Source organism: Helianthus annuus, chromosome 10 (assembly GCF_002127325.2).
Source record: "Helianthus annuus cultivar XRQ/B chromosome 10, HanXRQr2.0-SUNRISE, whole genome shotgun sequence".
Lineage (NCBI taxonomy): Eukaryota > Viridiplantae > Streptophyta > Magnoliopsida > Asterales > Asteraceae > Helianthus > Helianthus annuus.
The window spans coordinates 173,042,112-173,067,620 of NC_035442.2; the positions used below are offsets into that span (position 1 = coordinate 173,042,112).

Sequence of the window (25,509 nt, forward strand, 5' to 3'; positions counted from 1 at the left end):
GCACTGGTAACGGGACTCTCCTCTCAGCCTGATGTACCGGCTGTACCGGTGTCTGTGGTGGCTGCTGTGCACCTGACGGTCCTGCCTCCTGCTGTGGCTCAACATCTACTGGCCCCCTCTGCGGTGGCTGAACAGGTGGGCCCTCTCTAATCGGCTCCCAACCATACGGTGCCTCCCACGACGCGATGCCTGCCTTCTGCAGGTCTTCTAACCCAAAAATCGCAGTCGTCGGGCCCCTATGCAAGAACTGAGGCTGATATACATCTAAAACCCCAAGATGTGATGCAATCCTAGTAATATAGGGGCCCATATCCAACCTAGCCCTATCGCCACCTCTCCTACCTCGACTAATCGAATCTACCAACACTGTGGCCAAATTAAACTCTCTCCTCTGCACCCGACACATCAAAATAAAAAGCTCAATCCAGTTAGCTTTATTCTCCCCAGACTTCCTCCCAACCAACGTCGTCGCTAACAGCCTCAACACATACCTATATATCGGATTCCTAACCGTCGAAATCAGATTTGTCTGTCCAAACTCCGCATCCGAAATCGTCTCCCAAAACGCCTTCAACTCCGCTCTTCCAACACTATACCTCCTATTCTCCGAATACGCACCCCTCAAACAGGTCGAGAACTCGGGTCTCCTAACCTCCTCCTCAGTATATAACCCCGAAATAATCGCAAACCTAGGTACGTTCATCTCGTACACCTTCCTACCGAAACTGAACGATAACGCATTTCCCTGCTCAAACTTACCCTCCTTATGCATCCACGTGCTGTGGAACTCTAACACAAGCTCTACATACTGAGGGTCAATACAATTCATCGCGTCTATCAACCTCTCTCCTAACAACTCCCTAACCTCCTGCTCTGCACCTATCTCAGTCAACCACTCCCAATTTATCACCCTATGCTGAAGCAGTGCCATTTTCTTAAATTTCTTAAACTTATCCCACTCATACGTATCTTCTTCAAACTTAAGGATCGGATGGTTCACTACCCTATTCATCAACTCATCCGGTATGAAATTGTATGATGTCGAGTATTCAATCTTCCTTAGATTGGGATCATCCTCTGCTATCTGAATAATGGGCGTTTCGATAATCACCGGATCCTGTTCCGGTGCAGTCTGCCCCGCAGCCCTTTTTCGTGCCCGACCTGCTCTAGAACTACTCGCCATATCTGCAAAATAATTGATATTCAAGACAAAACAAGCAGATCATCAGTAATAACAAACTATTTTTGGATTTTTAAATTTTTTTATTTTTTATTTTTTTTATTTTTTTTAAATGTACGAAATAATAATATAAAAATATACAGTCGAACAACGGCCGTATAGCATTTCGTTCGCGGCCGTTATTCGATACAAGTGACTTTTACGCATATCGGTTCGAAAACCGGATCGAACTTCGCCCGAATGGAGATTTGTAAGACCCCAAAATCCGGGTGTCTCACAGTTGGGACATCATTGCATAAATAATACAAACAGTTGAAAATTTTAATATTATTATTTCCTTCAATTGAAAAAAGCTACGCAGCGGAAAACGTTTAAGTCAAATCACCAAAACATGGGAAACATCCAAACTAAAAATACAAAATTTTAATGTGAAAAATTTCTTAAAACAACGTCTTCAACTAGAAATGCCAATGTCAATGCCGGGTAACTTAGTGCAACATCCAAGTGGTCTCGCGCCTGTATGTCTAACCTGAAATCAAACTAACGTGCATGCAAAAGTCAGCTACGCTGAGTGAGTTCAAGTTTATAATTTAACAAATAAAAATTGTAAAACATCTTCATCATGGAAATAAATAAATATATTTATTTTATCCTCAAAATTTAAAATTCATCTTTTAATGAGTCAAGCACACAACACAGATCTCCTCACCTTAAATCCCAAACACAAAGTAGAGGATAAAGGAATTTTTCTTCTCATCTTGTCCCAAGGGCAGGTAAACTGCTAGGGGACTTCCTCTTGCCCCAAGGACAGATAAACTGTTAGGGGACTTCCTCTTGCCCCAAGGACAGATAAACTGTTAGGGGACTTCCTCTGTTCGACCTGGTTGTGGCATGACCCAACACATCACACGCAAGCACATAAAAGGGCAAGCAAATAATCCTCATGTATAGTTGGTATGTAAGTACAAATAAACTATACAACTTCATAAAAAGGTCTTCATCCAAGTAATACATCTAACATGCATGTTAGCCCAAAACTTTGAAAAAGTTTAAAGAGGGCATCATAAACTTACATACAAATACGTACGAGTGTGTACATATATACTTCAACCATCGTACGTATACCTTCGTACCTACACACCTCCTAAATATATATATATATATATATATATATATATATATATATATATACCTCTTCACCTCATAAACTCAAGTATGTGTATATTTATATATAGTTATATATATATATATATATATGTCTCTATATAGATTTATTTTGTTATATATATGAACGCATATAAAAATATAAGTATCACACCGGTAGGTATAAAAAAAATATAACCCTACTCGCATTTCATGCTAAAAAAATACACCATTAAAAACGAATATCGTAACAAGAACTTCACAACTTCCTTTATAAAAATAATTATACCCGTTTAGCATGCACATTAGCCCGAAAGACTTAAAAACATTTAAAAGAGTGGGCTCAAGAACTCACCGGTTGCAAAGCTTCCAAATCCGCAAACTAACTGTCTCAAATCGCGTCCTTAAGTTAACCCTGTAACCAGATATCTTATGGTTACAATTCATTCCAATAGACAACGCGTAACCCAATCCGTTAACATTTTCGCGTCAGTCACCATACGAACCCATAAACGTGCACCCTCATTATCCGCACACATCAAAATCAACAACCCATTCATCTCCTAGAACTTTTAGAACCATAAAATTTAGAAAAGAGAAATAAGGAGCATACTAGCTTGGTTGAATAGTTAAGATGTATGCTTGCTGTTTCATTTTCTTTTTCTTATTCTAGTCGAACAACACCAACAAGTTACTTTCCTTCACCTACATGCATAGCTACTTCATATATTTGTTCATTTAATTCCACATAGCCGCCATCCCCACACGATATCATGCATCCCCATAACTACATGCATCATTATTAAAGTCATGCACATCCTACAATCTTCACCATACCCATACATCAACACCACCTATCATTTACTTTGTATCATCATCACTTTAGTCGATTATATACTAATATACATCACAAGGATCCCATGCATTGATTTATTTCACATGTTCACGCAAACAGCAAACATCTCAACATCAATACATGCGCAACCCATCCAAGATTCCATGCCAAAGCCTACCTTAGCCCATTATTTTGTGTAGCAGCCTCATTATCATCCCCCATGCACTCTACAAAATCTAACAAAAACTCAAACCTACATATGGTTTAAAAGAACCAGCCATGTTGTGTTTTCAAAATCAATCCACATCATACTCGGATAATCAATCACAATCCAGCCCATAACTCCCTTCACTTCTAATCGTCACACCGTTCTCACCACAACCGGCCACCACGTGGCCGCCATCCCAACCGCCATCGTCGTGTATCATCTCCACATAGCCGCAAACCACCACCGCCATGAATCACATCAACATCCATAATCACTGTTGCCATCAGCAATCGAGCACCACATGACTGAACACCAGCGCAGCCTCCAACTTACACCGCCGTAAACACCGTCACCGTTCTTCGTCACTCCGCCATCACCGAACAACATCAACGCCATCACCGTACCATGCCAACCAAACCCCCCATCCTCAACGCCCCCTGTAGTCATCCCGAACCCGACCACCGTAATCGTTCAACCCATTCATCACCATCCCACACCATAATTATCACCACATCTCGTCACCACCGCAACCACATCTGTTCACCGTGACAACCTATCTCCTCCGCCAAACACCGTCTTCATCTCTCTCCCACGACATAGCACTCTACGCAAAACCCGAATAAAACCGAGAGATAACATCCTGTGCACATGTGTAACAACTGGTATCACGTCCAAACCGTACATGGCAGTGTTGTCACAAGAAGAAACCATCTAGTTCATGGTAAATAGCATGGATGGGCTTAGTTGAGAAGAAGGAATAATCATGCAGGAGATAAACCTGGGAAATTTTGAATGAAGGTTCTTCATCCTTGGATTTCTTTGTGTATGTGGAACAAATATGAAAAGGCCGATAAAAGGAGGTGTCGGCTCTAGGGTTTTGAAAAGAAAAGGAATGATGTCACTGAATGTTTGGCGTGGAAAGGTTTTAAAGAAAGAGTGAAATAACTGTTTGTTGCATCAAAGCCCTTCTTGTTCTATTCATAAGGAAAAACCATCCCAAAGTTAATAAGACACACTTTAGATAATGACAATAGGCTCCCCATAGTTCTGTTTTGTGTGTTTCGCCACCAAGATTATTTGTATCACAGTACACCGGATCCTTCCAATCCATTAAATACAACCTCACGCGCCAAAACCTGTTAACCGGTCCACTAAAACAATCTAGATAATGGATTAAATCACTTCATTAGAATGGTAATATTTGGGATGTTACAAGATTGAGTACGAGCGAAACGATCCGATTATCAAGCGATGTACATTGCGCAAACCGACACTGGACAAAACTCTAAGACGACTCGAAAAACTAAAAACGACACTAAACGACACAAGACACGACACCTTGACGCAAATCACTTCTACCCCCTCCCGGCACCTTGCTCGCCCTCGAGCAATCCCAAGTGCCGAGATATCAAAACAACTCCGAAGTGTGGAAGCAATGGAAACGAGGCGCGTAATTTTTGTGAAAAATGTGACCTTTATGTGAAAACCGCGCAACGCCTCCCCACACTTGAGGTGCATTCTGTCCTAACAAACGTCCGCGTCCAAATAGCATGATCAATAAGTCCGCGGACAAAACTTCCCCTATATAAGCTATCAAACCCCCAACCTCACGCCTCTCAAATCAATCAAAATGTCAAAACCAACCCGTGCCACCCGCACCCTAGCACAATATTCAGAAAGGCGGAAATTTCGGATATGACAGACTTAGTATAAGACTTGATGCCACTCAATTGACACGACCGAACCGCACTTCACAATCTACTGACTAAACGACTAACAAAAATAAACTACACTAAGTACTGGACAACCTGCAGACCAAACTGGACTCAACACTGACACATATACAAACTTCAGACGCGACTCGACACATAAGTGACCTGCAGACACACATGAACCCAATGAACTAACCTAAACTAGCATAAATAATGACTCGACCAACAGCACCGACTGACTCGACGCAACCAACTCAACTGAACAAAGAGCCGGACTTAAAACAGTAAGTAACCCGAAAAAATGAGCAAGAACCGTACCTGAGTCGATGAAAGATGCAAGAAAAATTCGACAGCGGTGAGGGGATTCGGAGATGGGTTGTCGGCGGCGAGTGGTTGAAGGGTGTGGTGGTTGCAGAAGGTGAATATTGGTTAAAGGTGGAAGTGGTGGGTGATCGGTGGCAGGGGCGATAGACGGTGGAACAGTGGGGGTATGGTGATGATTGGCAGAGAAGTGGGGATGTGAAAGGTGAGGTTGGGGATGGGTGATTGTAGTGGAGGGTTGGGGTAATCGCCGGAGGACGATGATGGTGGTGGACAGGTGGTTAATAGTGGTGATTGGTGGCGATGGAGGTGGCTATCGGCGGAGAAAAGTGGTAGACGGTGTGGTGTTTGTGAAATTGGGGATAGGAACTAGGGTTTTATTTTTTTTTTCTGATTTACTATGTCACTCGCGTAGCGCGAGTGATATTGGTTAAGGGTTGGCGTTACGCGAGTGAAGGGGTCAGGTTGAAAGGTTCAAAGGCCAAAAGGGTCAAAGGTTCAAAAACTTGTTGGTGAACCCTTTAGGTCTCGCGTAGCGCGAGAGATATGGTTATAGGTGTCGCGCTACGCTAGTGGCCATTTTTCACAGAAGGTTTCGTGAAATTTCCACTTTCTTGCCTTAGAAAAATTTTGATGTTTTACCAACCCATTCCCAAATCATCCCAAAATATTTTCTAAGTATGGGACTTACCTGAAACCTCGTTTTCTTCAAATTTCCAGCTCCTCAAGGTACGTTTCCTGCAAAATTTCTCAAAAACACACAAGACGCAAACACAAAAACTACGAAAAACACGAGAAATAACGCAATTTACAAACGGTACAAACTCTACAAACGAAGCCTTACGCAATTACTGTTCGGCGAAGGTGGGTGGGTCCTCTAGAGGAATTTCTTCCTCTTCGGTAGAATCAATTGGACCTCCCAAGTAATGTTTCAAGCGATGGCCGTTTACTTTCCAAACTCCCTTATCTACTTCATCGTAGAGCTCAACCGTGCCGTACGGAAACACTTCTTTCACCACATACGGTCCATTCCATCTCGATTTCAATTTCCCTGCTATTAATTTCAAACGTGAATTGAACAAAAGTACCTTGTCACCTACCTTAAAATCCTTCAAACCTCGCAACCTCCTATCATGCAATGCCTTTGATTTCTCCTTGATACTCCAAGATATTTCATAAGCGGCATCCCTCAATGCTTCCAACTCATGAATCTGGAAGAATCTCCTCCTTGCGGCTTCGGTAAGGTCAAGGTTTACGGTTTTCAATGCCCACAATGCCCTATGCTCTAATTCTACCGGAAGATGGCAAGCTTTGCCATACACGATCATAAAGGGTGTTGTGCCTAACGGTGTCTTATAGGCGGTACGGAATGCCCACAATGCGTCGTCAAGCTTTTCCGACCAATCCTTTCTACTTTTTCCTACCGTTTTTTCTAAGATTCTCTTCACCCCTCGGTTAGCATTCTCTACTTGGCCACTAGTTTGCGGGTGGTATGCGGTGGAAAGACGATGAGTGACACCGTAGCGTGCAAGTGCCTTTTCCATGGCGGAATTGCAAAAATGCGTGCCACAGTCACTTATGATAGCTTTAGGGATTCCGAAACGCGTGAACAACTTCTTAAGGAATCTCACCACCACTCGGGCATCATTGGTGGGCAAAGCTTGAGCTTCGACCCACTTTGAAACGTAATCAATGGCCACGAGGATGTACCTATTCCCACTTGAAGATGGAAAAGGTCCCATGAAGTCAATGCCCCATACGTCAAAGATTTCCAAGACTTGGATGGGATTTTGAGGCATTTCATCCTTGGATGAGATGTTGCCGGTACGTTGGCAACGGTCACAAGTCCTAACAAACTCTACGGCATCCTTAACTACCGTTGGCCAATAAAACCCACTATCAAAAACCTTTTGTGCCGTCACATTCGCTCCGTGATGGCCCCCCGTTAAACCCTCGTGCACATGTCTAAGGATGTCTAAACCATCCTCCTTTGAAACGCATCTCCTAAGCACTCTATCTCCACCTATCCTAAAGAGGTAAGGGTCGTCCCAAATATACTTCCTAGCCTCCCTAAGAAGCTTTTTCTTTTGTTGGTAGGACATACCCCTCACAAGATCTCCGGTCGCCAAATAGTTTGCCAAATCCGAAAACCATGGCAAACCCTCTACCTCGGCACTAACAAAATCTATGGTTTCGTGGGGAAAGGTATCTCCTATGGAATCCTCACGAACCTCCTCTCTCTTTGGATCCTCTAATCGTGACAAGTGGTCGGCGGCCACGTTTTCTGCTCCCTTTTTATCCTTAATTTCTATATCGAACTCGGAGAGCAAAAGAATCCATCTAATAAGACGCGGCTTTGCGTCTTTCTTTTGAAACAGAAATCGCAAAGCGGAATGGTCGGTGAACACGGTGGTTTTAGAAAGCACGAGATATGAGCGAAACTTGTCAAACGCAAACACTACGGCTAAGAGTTCCTTTTCCGTCGTGGTATAGTTCTCTTGAGCATCGTTTAGAGTTTTGCTCGCGTAGTAGATCGGATGAAAGTGTTTATCGACTATTTGACCTAGGACCGCACCTACGGCATAATCGCTTGCGTCACACATGAGCTCGAAAGGTAAGCTCCAATTGGGCGAAACAAGTATCGGGGCACTAACAAGTTTTTCTTTCAAGAAGTCGAACGCCTTGATGCACTCCTTGTCGAAGACAAAAGGTACATCCTTCTCTAAAAGCCTAGTCATCGGGCGTGTGATTTTGGAAAAATCCTTTATAAAACGCCTATAAAAGCCCGCATGACCCAAAAAGCTCCTAACGGACTTAACACTAGTAGGTGGAGGCAATCTACTTATGGTATCTATCTTGGCCCTATCCACCTCTATGCCTTCTCTCGACACCTTGTGTCCTAACACTATCCCCTCCGTCACCATAAAGTGACACTTCTCCCAATTCAACATAAGATTTGTCTCTATGCACCTCTTAAGCATCCTATCAAGATTAGAAAGACATTGGTCGAAAGTGGTGCCATAAAATGAGAAGTCATCCATGAAAACCTCCATGGAAGTCTCAAGCATGTCTTGGAATATGGCTACCATGCACCTTTGGAAAGTTGCCGGAGCGTTGCATAACCCGAAAGGCATGCGGCGATACGGATAAGTGCCGTAAGGGCATGTGAATGTCGTTTTATCTTGATCCTCCGGGGCGATGGGGATCTGAAAATAACCCGAAAATCCATCGAGAAAACAATAGAATTGTTGACCCGCTAGACGCTCCAACATTTGGTCAATGAATGGTAAGGGGAAGTGGTCTTTCCGGGTGGCGTCGTTTAACTTTCGATAATCTATGCATACACGCCAACCGGTAACGGTACGGGAAGGGATTAACTCGTTCTTTTCATTCATGATCACCGTCATCCCACCCTTTTTTGGGACGACTTGGGTCGGGCTAACCCATGGTGAATCGGAAATGGGGTAAATTACCCCGGCATCTAACAACTTAAGAACCTCTTTATTAACAACCTCTTGCATGTTCGGATTAAGGCGCCTTTGAGGTTGCACCACCGGCTTATAGTCATCTTCCATGAGTATTCGGTGGGTACAATAGGCGGGGCTTATGCCCTTGATATCCGAAAGACGCCATGCAATGGCTTCCCTATTCACTCTCAACACCTCTAATAACCTACCCTTCTCTCCCTCCTCTAACTTAGACGAAATAATGACGGGATTCTCGGAACCCTCACCTAAGAAAGCATACTCTAAGTGGGATGGGAGGACCTTGAGTTCTAAAGGGGCGGGTTTCTCTATAGGAGTACTTTCACTCTCACTCTTAATTTCACTCAATTCTAGCACTTCGGGGACCCACTCGTCCTCGTCTACCTCTTTACTCTCACTAACAATCTCCTCTACCTTCTCAACTACCTCCTCTATCCTACTCTCGACTAGGTCGGCTCCACTAATGTAGTCAAAATGGTCAACACAAGATAAGAAAGACTCTATGAAATAGACCGAATGACAAGGACTACTAAGATCGTCAGAACCACTAGGGTGTTCCATGGAGCGTGCTATCTCGAAAGTCACCCTCTCCTCGCCGACTTGAAGTGTGATTTTCCCGTCGAAGACATCGATGATGGCATTGGCGGTACACAAGAATGGGCGTCCTAGAATGATGGGAACCTTTTCGTCGGCTTCCATATCAAGAACGACAAAGTCTACGGGGAAGACGAACTTATCCACTTTGACTAGAAGGTTTTCAATAATGCCTCGTGGATACTTAACGGACCTATCAGCTAGCGACAAAGACATGCGTGTAGGTGACAACTCTCCTAGACCTAACCTCTCATACAAAGAATATGGCATTAAGTTAATACTCGCTCCTAGGTCGGCTAGGGCCCTACACTCGGTATCACTCCCAAACAAGCACGGGATGATGAAAAGGACCGGATCCGTCAATTTTTCCGGAACCTTGTTCAACACTACGGCGGAACATCCTCCACTAAGGGGGATGTTAGAAACCTCTCCTAACCTATCCTTGCGTTTTAGAAGGTCTTTTAGGAACTTTGCATATTTGGGCATGGATTGGAGAGCTTCTATGAATGGAAGGTTGATCCTAAGTTGCTTAAAGATCTCTAAAAATTTCCCGTACTCTTTGGAATAGGTTTGATTTTTAAGGCGGGAAGGAAAGGGAGCACGGGAAATATCAACATTCGGTGAAGGAACGACTTGAACGGGTTTCTTTCCTACACTCTTCTCACTCGAAGGCGCCCCGGTGTGTGCGGTACTTGCTGGGATTAACCTAGGTTGCACTTTACCGGGCGCCTCCATTTCAATCTCTTCATCTACGGGTTCTTCCTCTTCTATCTCGACACTCTCGGGTCTCACTATCTCTCCTAAGGTCCTACCACTACGGGTCGAAATTGCCTTTAAAGAGCTAGATGGGTTGGGCTTTGTGTTGCCCGAAAATTGACCGGGAGGTCGTTCGTGCAACTGGCGTGCAATATCCCCAACTTGCCTTTGAAGGTCTAAGAAGCTTGAATGATTATTCTTTAAAAGCGTAGCGTGGTCCTCTAAGGTACGTTGGGTAGCCTGGTCCTTAACCAATAATTGGGAAAGAAGGTCCTCTATCCTAGACAAACTACCCCCTGACCCCTCACTCTTAGGTTGAACCTCTTGGTTTGACCCCTCACCTCTAAACTGCCCCCCTGAACCTGAACTAGCAAATTGACCTGTTTGACCCGACCCCCCACTAGAATAAAAACCTGGCCCCCTACTTTGGTATTGACCTGACGGAAAACCTGGGGGGTTACCTGAGGAGCGATAATTATTAGCACGCCAATTAGAGTTACTATTGTTGAACGGGTTAGTTGGACCCCTATTTTGACCTGCTAAATACTCGACCTGCTCTAGGGTGATGGTTGGGCAATCTATGGTGTCATGTCCCCCTCTACAAACCTCGCATCTATCTACCTTCTTCTTAATTTCTAGCAACTCTTTGGTGATATAGTCAAGCTGAGATATTACCTTTGAGTCTGAAACGACTTGATTCACTCCTCGAGAAGATGAGGAGGTAATCACAGGATTGGAATTCCTGCCGGTAGCACTATGATCTATATCAGCATGAGCGAAGCTCTCAAAGAGGTCGTTGCAGTCAGCCACAGTTTTCTTTCCCATTAGGTGGCCTCCTGCGGATGTGTCGAATCGGGCCTTGCACTCAGGGGTAAGACCATTATAAAATTTTTCTACTAAGGCCCAATCCGACAGTCCATGTTGGGAACAACGCGAGAGCAATGTTTGAAACCTCTCCCATGCTAAGTGATAAGGTTCGTCAGGCTCCATTCTGAAGGAATGGATCTGATCTCGAAGGCGGGAGGCCTTCGCAGGTGGGAAATACTTAGCAAGGAAGGCATCTCTAAGTCCAGCCCAAGTGGTGTAAGTACCTGCCGGCTGCGAATCAAGCCAGGTGGCTGCGCGGCCAGCAAGCGAAAAGGGGAAGACTTGGAGATAGCGGGCATCAAGATTCACACCTTCGATGCCGAAGGTGCTACACAGACGGGTGAGACGGTTGATATGTGCTGGCGCGTCTTCATCATCACGACCGTGAAACTGACAAGAGTTGTTAATGGCAGTCATGATGTATGAAGGAATTTGCCAAGACTTATCATTGGTGATTTCAGGGAGGGTGATGGGTGAGTTTGCGGTAAAACCCGCGGTGGAACGCTGGTGGACAGTTTGGTTTTCGGCCATTTGGTGAACTGGTGGTGGACTAGGGTGACGGGAGGGTGGTGGGGAATTATGGGGTGATGACTTCGGGGTGAAGTCGTAGTTCAGTGGTTTAGATGGAAGTGTAGAGTCAGAAAGGGCTGAAGATGAAGTTGGGGGTTTTCGAACCTGAGGGATTGGTGTGGAGAAGGAAGACTTGTCAATTGGTGGCTTCACTGGTCCCTGCGAACGCGTGTGGGGCATGAACTGCAAAACCAAGAATAAAACAAGTAAGTCAACTCCAATAAAAGACTCAAAGAAATATGAAAAAGACACTAAAAGTACTTGGACTCCTACGACTCACAAACACACAAAAAGCACGTAACGATATCAGTTGAAATCCAAACAAAGCAGTTAACGCAATTGCCAAGAGATCCCCGGCAACGGCGCCAAAAACTTGATGTGGAAAAAGTAGTTCAACTAATTAAACTAAAATTACCCTAAATTAAGACTCAAGTAATAAAATCTAGACTCTTTAACCTGACTAAACTACTCACCGGCAAGTGTACCGGTCGACTCTAGCACAGAAAAGTAAGTCCGGATGTCGAACCCACAAGGACTCTATGAATTACGTTAACGACTAAACTTAGACTAGACACTGACACGATTAAACGAATATTGTGTTTGGAGGGGGGGGGGGGTTTACTAAAATCCTAAAATTGTGATTAAATTGAAATTAACTAAAAACACGAACGAAAACTAGGGTTTTGATTCAGATGAGATTAAGGACTACCTAGACTTGAATCCAGTTTAATTATGAATGGACTTCTAACGGTTTTATTGTTGTATGGAGCCGGGATCGTTAAATACTAAACCTTAAGGTATTTCAATGCTAAGACTTCCCGACCCTTCTCAGGAAGAAACCTAGGAAACCCTACAAGGCTGTTATGATTACCGACTGTTAGATTTCCTCTCAGTCCTCTAACGACTCTAAAAGTGCCCTAATATGACTATCTACCTCTCAGCGCGATAATCTAAGGCAATTCTAGGTTCTAACTTGGTTTACTAGACACAACTGCAATTAGGGAACTAACTTCGACTTCTCTCAAAATCTAATTTAGCTATATACTGCACCGCGACCTATTAACTAACTCGAGGCTCTCAGCGACAAGTTAAGCAGAATACTCACTTCTAATTATATTTTAGTTACTGTTTCTAAGGCTATCGGCCGATTTACCCAAAGATCACCCGAACCCGCAAGGATGCAAATAATCAACACAGATCTATTATGTGATAAAGACCGTCACTAAGATCTATATGAAACAGCAAATAATCCACAATCAAAAGTAAATACGCACACGCACCAAATCAGAATATCTAGAACACGTTACTTTCAAAATCAATCCATAGTCAAACAATAAAAACCGTTAAAAAAATCCAAACTTTCATCAAACCATCATCTAGTCTAGGTAGTATCTAGGGTTTAGCCAAGAAACATGATGTCTAACATAAACAAATCAAAATCAAAACAAGAATTCATGATCAAAGTAGCGAAACAAGAAAATAATGAAAACCGGGAGATAAGACCCGAACAATCTTCTTTCCTACGCTCCGTGCTTCAACCGGATGATTCTTGCAAGCTAAATCACCTCGAAAAACTCAAAATCTGCTCTCCGAAGTCGCCTAGGGTTTCTTGGTTCGTGTGTTATGTCATAATGATGATTATTATTCTTTTTATACCAAACCCTAATCGATCCACAATCAGGCGCATCATTCATACCAGTCGCGTAGCGCGACTGGTCTCTCCTTTACGCTAGCGCTACGCTAGTGGCCAAAAGTCAGCATAAGTCAACGCTACCTCAGTCGCGTAGCGCGACTGAGCGTCCTGTTACCTTAGCGCTACGCTAGTGAGCATTTTTCACAGAATGTTTACTTCCAAGCTTAGCTCCAACTTCCAAAAACTTCAAAATTATTCTAACACTTTTATACATTGATTCCGGAACTTGACATTTGACACTTTAGCTCGATTTTGCTCCAGTTTCAGCATTTTATGTATCAAGACCCGGAAAACGCAATGTAGATCAATAGCACGCAATTCTAAACTAAACTAAGCTAAAAATAACGATAAAACGTACAAACTATACACGATAAAAGTATGTATTTTGCAATACATCAAATATCCCCACACTTACTCTTTTTTCGTCCCCGAAAAAGAATTATGCAACGGAATCAGAGATAAATATTCACTTGGGTCGAAAATTATAGGTATAATTAATTAAAACCAAAGCTTGCGTTAGCTGCGATTGCGAATATACTTTATCCACTCTAAACCCGAATCCAATCCCAAACCCTTATCATGTGAATTTAATTTAAGTGCGGTCAATCCACCTAGGGTCTCACACTAGAATCAACAGTCCACCTACTCCCAACTCAAGCTTATAGGACTAAAAGAACGATCATTTGACCAATTCCCAACCGTTTTATACCAAGATAAAGAGAGTTTGAAATCAAATCTAATTTTTTTTTCTTTTTCAGCTTGCTTTTTTTTTCAGCTTTATATTCGTGAGACTAGACGATGCTTTCCCTAACCCAGCGGTATTCCGACTGTAGAGTCGCTATCCCCAATCACAGATTACATAGGTTTCGGTACTTTTATTCGGCAAGTCGATTTCACACATCCCAGAGGCATTCCGGCTGTAGAGTCGCTATCCCCAACTCGGATTACATAGGCCTGTGTTACTTTCATTTAGTTTCTAGCTCACTTTTATTCTATTTTTTTTTCTTTTTCAGCGAGATAAGATAAAAAAACTCTAACTATCTTAGCTTATAACGGCATCCCTTATACTATTTTTGCCAGTTTTAGTTTCCCATATTTCCCAGGCGAGAACCCACTAGCAGACCGACAATTAAGGTATATTAACTCAAAGGGACTTAGAACCAAAACCCGGGCCTACCCACATATCCCTAACTAGACGCAAGCTCAATTTATTATAATCTCATATTATTATTATTCACACCCGAGCAAAAATTTGTCTTTTCTATCATTTTCCGTTCAAAAATGCAAACTTCTTTTTATTTCGAAAGACATTTTCTGATTTTTCAATTTTTTTGTATTTTTTTCAATTTTTTAATTTTTTTTGGATTTTTATAATTATTTTTATAATTAAGACTCGATTATTTACATGTATTCCCATCCCCACACTTAGAGATTGCATTGTCCCTAATGCAAGAACGAAAACACGACTCGACACTACCTAACAACTACTAAATAAATAACGAACTAACTAAATAACTAGACGATGAAATAAAAATAAATACAACAACAACAAAAGGGAAACGACTTAGCTGATATGTGAGACTGTCAAAGTGCCAGTCATTTCCACATAAGCCCTCCAATTCGAAACGCGCTCAGCAAACAACTCAACCTGGGACACGCGAACGAAAGCGGCTAACATAATCACCTATCAAGCAATGAACAACCTACCAACATACCATATATATATATATATCAAAATAGATGCATCAGTGTTCATCAAACCAGCCCAACCAACCCAACCTGTTTAACGTGTATCAATATCAAATACAGACCAATCAAACAGGATGAAAACAGCAATAAAGAAAAAAATAAACATCAAAAGATATAATCATCAGCTGCTGCTCATCCGCCTGCTATCCATCCACGATCTCTACCCACTATCTGTCTCATGGTTGCTCGCCTCATAAGCATGATAAGTAGAACCAGAACCCGTCTGTGCACCCTGTCCCCTATGTAATAACTCAATCATACGCTCCAATCTGTCAAATCTCTGCTCCACATAGCCAGAGAATGACTCTAAAGTGAGGGGCACTGGTAACGGGACTCTCCTCTCAGCCTGATGTACCGGCTGTACCGGTGTCTGTGGTGGCTGCTGTGCACCTGACGGTCCTGCCTCCTGCTGTGGCTCAACATCTACCGGCCCCCTCTGCGGTGGCTGAACAGGTGGGCCCTCTCTAATCGGCTCCCAACCATACGGTGCCTCCCACGACGCGATGCCTGCCTTCTGCAGGTCTTCTAACCCAAAAATCGCAGTCGTCGGGCCCCTATGCAAGAACTGAGGCTGATATACATCTAAAACCCCAAGATGTGATGCAATCCTAGTAATATAGGGGCCCATATCCAACCTAGCCCTATCGCCACCTCTCCTACCTCGACTAATCGAATCTACCAACACTGTGGCCAAATTAAACTCTCTCCTCTGCACCCGACACATCAAAATAAAAAGCTCAATCCAGTTAGCTTTATTCTCCCCAGACTTCCTCCCAACCAACGTCGTCGCTAACAGCCTCAACACATACCTATATATCGGATTCCTAACCGTCGAAATCAGATTTGTCTGTCCAAACTCCGCATCCGAAATCGTCTCCCAAAACGCCTTCAACTCCGCTCTTCCAACACTATACCTCCTATTCTCCGAATACGCACCCCTCAAACAGGTCGAGAACTCGGGTCTCCTAACCTCCTCCTCAGTATATAACCCCAAAATAATCGCAAACCTAGGTACGTTCATCTAGTACACCTTCCTACCGAAACTGAACGATAACGCATTTCCCTGCTCAAACTTACCCTCCTTATGCATCCATGACGGGTGGTCCGTAGGACAACCCTTAAATGGTTTAAAAAGATTAAAATTCCATGCTTTACTTGGTTATTTGCTTGAATTTAGTAACTACGAGTGTTTGTGTGTTTTGCAGGTAAATCGCTTAATTCGGTTAAATTGAAACGCGTAGGCTACGGTTGGAAATTAAATGGCATCGTGACTTTGTGATTCAAATAATTAAAAGGACATCACATGAGGGGACTTGGTTTTGAGAAGTCTGACATCATCAATAAATATCATCATCTATCATTAGATGAAGTGAAATGAGGAGGGTTTGGTTTTCTTTGAAAATAGTCAACGACAACATCATCTCATGCAAACTGGATGCGCAAAATTTGAGGTATCATTATAATAAAGGAGCCAACATCACGTAAATTACAAATTTGGATACAAGGAAGTGAATATTAATTAGAGGCACATGAGACTTGTGGATTTATGTGAGTGGGCAAGATGGGCGGCACATGTGGGGTGGTGTGATTGGGCCGCCAAACAACAGCAAACAATTTACATGTTCACGTGACTTGGACTTGTGGGGTGTCTTCGATTGGATGGATGGGGCGGCAAACATTGGAGGATTTGGATTGGGCCAACACTCAAGCACATGTTGGAACAGTGGGGAGCAACAATCCATATTTCTATTTGGTGGACTCATAGTGGGCCGCCATATATGATCATCATCAATAACAACACATGGAGCCTTTGGATTGGGCCGCTTGGAGGTGAGTAGAACATGGCTGAATTCTAATGATAATAGCACATCATTGGTTTTTATTGGGCGGCACACAATCATCATCATGAGAAGTGGGCGGCACATAAGTCACGAAGACTTTTGGAGGCAGCCGTGTGGACGTGAGATTGGCACATGCTTGGACCCTTGTTGGCGGCATATGTGAATTAGGAGGAAAGTCAATAACATAATCATTATCTTATGGCAGGCATCAAGTCAAGCATACATTGAAATTGTCACCGTAAATTACGGTTCTACCGTAATTTACGGTGGACATGATTTGGCATTCTTTCTCACCGTAAATCAGTTTATATGCACCGTATCATTATGAAGTGTACCGTAATTTACGGTATAGCCGTAAATTACGGTGGTCTCTGACGGGAAAAGTGTAACTGCCTCATTAAAGTGATTTTTGTGGTGTCTTTTGGTATAATTCTGATCATTGACGGTTCTTAGACACTTTGGGGGCGATTTTGGAGTACTTGCTTGCTTTGTGAACATTTCCAATCATTCGGTTTGTGTTTTTAATTCGTATGAACATTAGATTGATGTTGATGATGATTCACCGAGCCATGTCCGGCTAAACTCTTCGGTGATCATCCTAGGTGAATGTTTCTAAGACTTTTGTGTGTTTAATTTCTGCATTTCTAGAATGATATCTTGCGTTGCTTGAATGTCATGGTGTATGTTTGATTGTTTGTAGCGTGTTAATCCATATTACAATTTCTAGTCTCGATCGTACGTTCTTGGTGCCGTTGGCAACCGAGATATCACGGGAAGGGTTAGGGTTGGTTATTGGTTAATAGGTCATCGGGAAACAACCTCGCATTATCTAATCCGAGTACTTTGTTCCCTTTTATCACTTCAATCACACATACACGAGTTATGTCTATGTAACTCTTTCTAGTGAAATTGCACACAACTGTTCAAAGAAACTGAAACCTAGGGTGATCATTGTTCTCTCCTAATTGTTTACAACCAACTTTGATTTGCACTAGTCCGTAATTTAGTTTTCTAAAACAACAATCCACAATCTTGAATTTTAATTTTCTGCAATTTAGTTTAATTTTAGTTTAAATACAAAGCTATACAATCAACACATTTTCCACATACTCCCTGAGTTCGATACCCTACTACCGCTAACTACAGTTGTTTAGGGATTAAATTTGCGTGACCCACGACATCACGTCAAATTTTGGCGCCGTTGCCGGGGAGTAGTGCGCAACGTGTGTTAATTTCATAGTTTTGTTTGTTATTTTCGGGTTTACGCTGGTTGTGTTTAGTGTGCAGGTACTTCAGGTGTATGCATACTAGAGGCTCTAACAGGTCATCACCGCTATCGTTTGATCCGGAAATTGAGAGAACACTAAGACAAAACCGAGTTTTAGTGAGAGAAAACAAAATCATTGGTTCGCCCACTCCACCCATTACACCAAGAAACATCATGGCTGATTCCCAAATTCCACCTACAACGGGTCAACCATCTTCAACCTTTATACCTACTTCCACTCAACCATCACCAAACACCACATTACCCAATACCATGGCTGAATTCACACCATCCCATGTCACCCAACCAATTACCACCCAAACTGAACCTTCCATCACTTACAATCCATCCACTACAATCCCACCATTATCTCACTTCTTTCCTCCAACTACGGGACAATCAACGTCTACCTTTTCAATTGCACCGAGTTCTACTATCGTGCATTCTACCTCATCCTTTAGACCACAACAATCGGGTTTTCAATACTCGAACATTCCATTTGGGCAAACTTCAGGAATTCAAGGGGCCGGTTATGATGAGGGATTTGAAGACTTTGAGGGGTATGAAGATGATGGGTACGGGTATGGAGATTATGGTGATCAAGGAGATTTTGGGTACGTTCAGAGTCAGTCGCAAGGGATGGCGAGTGTTGGTGGAATGCATCATCAACAACTTATACCACAACATATTCGGCCAAGACCACAAGGGCCACCAATGCCACAACCGATTCCATTGCAACAGGTCCGGCCACAACATGTACACCAACAACCATTTCAAAGACCGCCTCAGCGCCCACCGATGCGACCACAACAGTTTCAACAACCGATCGCACCACAAGGGCAGGTACCAAGACCGAATGGGCCGATTATTTCGAGAGGTAGGTATGGTGTGCCACGAAGACATCGTAGAGAAAATGTGAGGGGCATAGAAGCACATTTTCGGCCGGTAATCACCCAAAATCCTTCACCGGTAGTCATTCCTCATAATGACCAAGGGCGCACATTCGAAGTAAGAACCAACTCGCTACAAAGTTTACCAAAATATAAGGGGTTGGCAAATGAAGAACCTTATTTCCATTTGGAGGCTTATGACTCTATATGCAATACTCTTGGGAGTCAAGGGTTTTCAGCTGACGACATCAAATTAGTGTTGTTCCAATTTTCGTTGGAAGAGAAAGCTAAGAAATGGTTCTATACATTACCTTCAGCATCAATTTATACATGGGGGGAGATGCAACAAACCTTTTTGGATGAATTCTACACCGCCCAAAAGACTAATGATGCGCGGAAGGGGTTGAGAAGCTTTCAACAACAACACGGTGAGATGTTCCATGAGGCGTTTGAGCGTTTTAACATGATGATTAAAAACCGCCCTCATCATGGGATTGAGTTATGGGAGTTAATGAACGCTTTTCATGAGGGGTTAAGTGCCGAAGACGCACGGGATTTAATGTCAATCACCGGAGGGACGTTTGGAACGAATTATGAGAATGAAGATTGGGAGTTTTTGGAAAGTATGGCAACTACATCAAAAAGGAAAGCCCAAGCTTCGAGGAGAGCCCGACCTACCACTAACCGACCACAAGTGCATGCCATAGATGACGGTAATGTTCAAACTACTAACCAAATTTATGATGTGTGTGCTTTGTGTAATGAGATAGGTCACGCGGCTGAAAATTGCCAAGGAATGTTGGAAGGGCAATATGAGGAAGTCCACGCGGTTCAAGGTCAAAGTCAAGGAGGAGGTGGTAGGAACTACAACAACATGAATTCTAATACCTACCACCCCGGATTGAGGAACCACCCGAACTTTAGATATGGGAACCCGTCAAATCAAGCAAACCCGAATTTCCAAGGAAACCAAGGATTTCAAAGGCAATATCAAACGGGTCAAAGTTCTTCGGGTGGAAATGAAGTGATGGAGATGTTGAAGGCGATGCAAAGTGAAATGCAACGAATGAACCAACGTGATGAGGCTCGGATGCAAAAGGACGAGGTTCGTGACAAAAGCATCCAATCGTTGACCACTCAAATGGGTCAACTTGCGAGTGACGTGGCGATTTTAAAGAAAGCAAAAGGCCAGCTACCGAGTGATACGGTGCCAAATCCCAAGAACATAAAAAGCATTAACATCAATGTGGTAAGCACCGTTCCAAATACTAAATTTAATGAAGCATTGCTAACTTCTTCGTATCAAATGAATGCAGGTTTGAAAAAAGATGACGAAGTCAAGAATGATAAAGAGTATGAAGCGCCAATCGTGCCTATCCGTGTGGGAAAATTAAAAATCCCTCACGCATTGTTGGATTACGGGGAAAGCGTGAGTGTGCTACCAAGTGATCTATACGATATGTACGACTTTGGTCCACTCGAAGGTATAGACACCATGGTGAGCTTAGCGGATGGAAGTTGGAGGCGTCCACGGGGAATGGTTAGGAATGTTAAGATTCAGTTGGGAGAATTTGAATACCCGGTGGATTTCCTAGTGTTGGACTATGCTTCTACCAATATGGCATCACAACAAAGGGTAATTTTAGGTCGACCGTTTCTATACGCAGCAAATGCTCAAATTAATTGTAGAGACGAGATTATTACCATGACCGAAAAGAACCGTAGGTTGTATTTTGATGTTCAAACTAAAGGGATTAGTTATGAGTCCATTGAGAGGAAGGGTGGTGAGTCTAGTGATTGTATGAAAAACGTGTTACCACGAATGAGAAACTTAGCGCTGACGGATGCATTGTGCCCAATGATAAGCTACAGTGGGGGAGGTGATAGGAATCGATTCTTTGAGCCACCATAAATAGTGGTGGCACGGTCTGGCTGAAGACTCGAAACTTAGCGCTGCTCGGGAGGCAACCCGGGATTTTATATTGATCTTGTTGTTTTTATCTTTCTATGTTTCAGGGCCATGGCAACACTCAAGTGTGGGGAAGTTGTACGGATATTTGGGTGAAGGTGGTGATAGGAAGTCGGATTATCTACAACATCTGTTGTGGCAAACTTCACCAGGTCGATGTACTCTTTCTTTAGTCTTGTTGTGTTCTTTAGCTTTGAAATATTGGTAGTTAGTTTGTTTGGTGGTGTCATGTTTAAAAAAAATTATAAAATGAAAAGTACAAAAAAAAAAAAGAAATTTGGGTTTGAGAATTTAAGCAATTGTTGATGTTTTTGGTTAAAGCGATCCTTCCCTCAAAGCCATACATTGGGACAATGTATCCCAAGTGTGGGGATGGGGGAAATTTTTGGGAGTTTAAAAAAAAAAAAAAATTTGTAAATCCGAGCGAAAATTGTTAAAATTTGAAAACTTGATATTGTGCCATTTGACACACCGACACCCATTCCTAGTCTTTTCTTGGTGAGGATTTGAGCCACACATGATTGTTATTGATATTTCATTGTTTGAGTGGCGGTGTGTGTTGTGTGTTAATAGAACTTGTGTGTGAATACTTGTTAAATCCTAGAATTAGCATGCTTTTGAAAATGATAGGGGGACTTTTAGGAAGCCTCGTCTAGATGTGTGAAAGTGCGGGATTGGTGGGTTGGACCTCATACGTTACATATATGAGCTTGGTTTTGTGAGGGGTGGGGGTTTGGTCCTTAGAAAGCCACGTTTGAGCCTTAAACCATTCGGTTGTGACCCAAGCCTACTTCCTATAAAATTTTACCTATTGAGATGACCCGGTTTAGGAGCTTTAGTATGTAGTATTGATGTTCTTGTATATGTTGTTGAGTTTGATGTGTTGTGAAAAAAAAAACAAAAAAAAACAAAAAAAAAAAAAAAGAAGAAAAGAAAAATATGAGAAAATGCAAAAAGAAGTATTTAGTTGCAATAGAGTTTAGAATGTCAAGAAGCTTTGTATATATTTTTGGTGTTTGTTTCGTAGTAGTAGACATAAAAATACCGGGTCAAATCAATTAGCTCTCACATATATATTCCACCATTTTCCTACCTTGACACCTAGCCCCGTTACAACCCGCAAGTCCCTTTGATTCTAAAGCATGTTAGATATTTGTTAGGAGGAGACTTGATTTTTATACAAGCTTATTGTCGCACATAAACACACACGCATTGAGTGGTTTTGCATTACATGCTTGTAATTTTTGTCACCGAGAGTTTGGCGAGGGGTGTGTCTTATGATGTGGTTGAAGGTTAGTAAAAGGACAGCACATTTAGCTTGGTTTGCATTTTGATCGCTTGTGATGTTGAAATAATTTTCGAATGGGTTGCTTGGGACAAGCAACGAGTAAGTGTGGGGATGTGACGGGTGGTCCGTAGGACAACCCTTAAATGGTTTAAAAAGATTAAAATTCCATGCTTTACTTGGTTATTTGCTTGAATTTAGTAACTACGAGTGTTTGTGTGTTTTGCAGGTAAATCGCTTAATTCGGTTAAATTGAAACGCGTAGGCTACGGTTGGAAATTAAATGGCATCGTGACTTTGTGATTCAAATAATTAAAAGGACATCACATGAGGGGACTTGGTTTTGAGAAGTCTGACATCATCAATAAATATCATCATCTATCATTAGATGAAGTGAAATGAGGAGGGTTTGGTTTTCTTTGAAAATAGTCAACGACAACATCATCTCATGCAAACTGGATGCGCAAAATTTGAGGTATCATTATAATAAAGGAGCCAACATCACGTAAATTACAAATTTGGATACAAGGAAGTGAATATTAATTAGAGGCACATGAGACTTGTGGATTTATGTGAGTGGGCAAGATGGGCGGCACATGTGGGGTGGTGTGATTGGGCCGCCAAACAACAGCAAACAATTTACATGTTCACGTGACTTGGACTTGTGGGGTGTCTTCGATTGGATGGATGGGGCGGCAAACATTGGAGGATTTGGATTGGGCCAACACTCAAGCACATGTTGGAACAGTGGGGAGCAACAATCCATATTTCTATTTGGTGGACTCATAGTGGGCCGCCATATATGATCATCATCAATAACAACACATGGAGCCTTTGGATTGGGCCGCTTGGAGGTGAGTAGAACATGGCTGAATTCTAATGATAATAGCACATCATTGGTTTTTATTGGGCGGCACACAATCATCATCATGAGAAGTGGGCGGCACATAAGTCACGAAGACTTTTGGAGGCAGCCGTGTGGACGTGAGATTGGCACATGCTTGGACCCTTGTTGGCGGCATATGTGAATTAGGAGGAAAGTCAATAACATAATCATTATCTTATGGCAGGCATCAAGTCAAGCATACATTGAAATTGTCACCGTAAATTACGGTTCTACCGTAATTTACGGTGGACATGATTTGGCATTCTTTCTCACCGTAAATCAGTTTATATGCACCGTATCATTATGAAGTGTACCGTAATTTACGGTATAGCCGTAAATTACGGTGGTCTCTGACGGGAAAAGTGTAACTGCCTCATTAAAGTGATTTTTGTGGTGTCTTTTGGTATAATTCTGATCATTGACGGTTCTTAGACACTTTGGGGGCGATTTTGGAGTACTTGCTTGCTTTGTGAACATTTCCAATCATTCGGTTTGTGTTTTTAATTCGTATGAACATTAGATTGATGTTGATGATGATTCACCGAGCCATGTCCGGCTAAACTCTTCGGTGATCATCCTAGGTGAATGTTTCTAAGACTTTTGTGTGTTTAATTTCTGCATTTCTAGAATGATATCTTGCGTTGCTTGAATGTCATGGTGTATGTTTGATTGTTTGTAGCGTGTTAATCCATATTACAATTTCTAGTCTCGATCGTACGTTCTTGGTGCCGTTGGCAACCGAGATATCACGGGAAGGGTTAGGGTTGGTTATTGGTTAATAGGTCATCGGGAAACAACCTCGCATTATCTAATCCAAGTACTTTGTTCCCTTTTATCACTTCAATCACACATACACGAGTTATGTCTATGTAACTCTTTCTAGTGAAATTGCACACAACTGTTCAAAGAAACTGAAACCTAGGGTGATCATTGTTCTCTCCTAATTGTTTACAACCAACTTTGATTTGCACTAGTCCGTAATTTAGTTTTCTAAAACAACAATCCACAATCTTGAATTTTAATTTTCTGCAATTTAGTTTAATTTTAGTTTAAATACAAAGCTATACAATCAACACATTTTCCACATACTCCCTGAGTTCGATACCCTACTACCGCTAACTACAGTTGTTTAGGGATTAAATTTGCGTGACCCACGACATCACGTCAATCCACGTGCTGTGGAACTCTAACACAAGCTCTACATACTGAGGGTCAATACAATTCATCGCGTCTATCAACCTCTCTCCTAACAACTCCCTAACCTCCTGCTCTGCACCTATCTCAGTCAACCACTCCCAATTTATCACCCTATGCTGAAGCAGTGCCATTTTCTTAAATTTCTTAAACTTATCCCACTCATACGTATCTTCTTCAAACTTAAGGATCGGATGGTTCACTACCCTATTCATCAACTCATCCGGTATGAAATTGTATGATGTCGAGTATTCAATCTTCCTTAGATTGGGATCATCCTCTGCTATCTGAATAATGGGCGTTTCGATAATCACCGGATCCTGTTCCGGTGCAGTCTGCCCCGCAGCCCTTTTTCGTGCCCGACCTGCTCTAGAACTACTCGCCATATCTGCAAAACAATTGATATTCAAGACAAAACAAGCAGATCATCAGTAATAACAAACTATTTTTGGATTTTTAAATTTTTAAATTTTTTATTTTTTTTATTTTTTTTAAATGTACGAAATAATAATATAAAAATATACAGTCGAACAACGGCCGTATAGCATTTCGTTCGCGGCCGTTATTCGATACAAGTGACTTTTACGCATATCGGTTCGAAAACCGGATCGAACTTCGCCCGAATGGAGATTTGTAAGACCCCAAAATCCGGGTGTCTCACAGTTGGGACATCATTGCATAAATAATACAAACAGTTGAAAATTTTAATATTATTATTTCCTTCAATTGAAAAAAGCTACGCAGCGGAAAACGTTTAAGTCAAATCACCAAAACATGGGAAACATCCAAACTAAAAATACAAAATTTTAATGTTAAAAATTTCTTAAAACAACGTCTTCAACTAGAAATGCCAATGTCAATGCCGGGTAACTTAGTGCAACATCCAAGTGGTCTCGCGCCTGTATGTCTAACCTGAAATCAAACTAACGTGCATGCAAAAGTCAGCTACGCTGAGTGAGTTCAAGTTTATAATTTAACAAATAAAAATTGTAAAACATCTTCATCATGGAAATAAATAAATATATTTATTTTATCCTCAAAATTTAAAATTCATCTTTTAATGA

General features: G+C 42.1%; 1 protein-coding gene across 1 annotated transcript in view; it reads right to left on the bottom strand.

The window, feature by feature from the left end:
- The window catches only part of LOC118482762, a 46,527-nt gene that overhangs the window by 12,452 nt on the left and 8,566 nt on the right, over window positions 1-25,509 (bottom strand). The window contains exon 5 of the mRNA XM_035978419.1: window positions 7,921-8,633. Within this exon, the coding sequence (XP_035834312.1) occupies window positions 7,921-8,633 (713 nt within the window). The remainder of the gene's footprint in view (window positions 1-7,920; window positions 8,634-25,509) is intronic.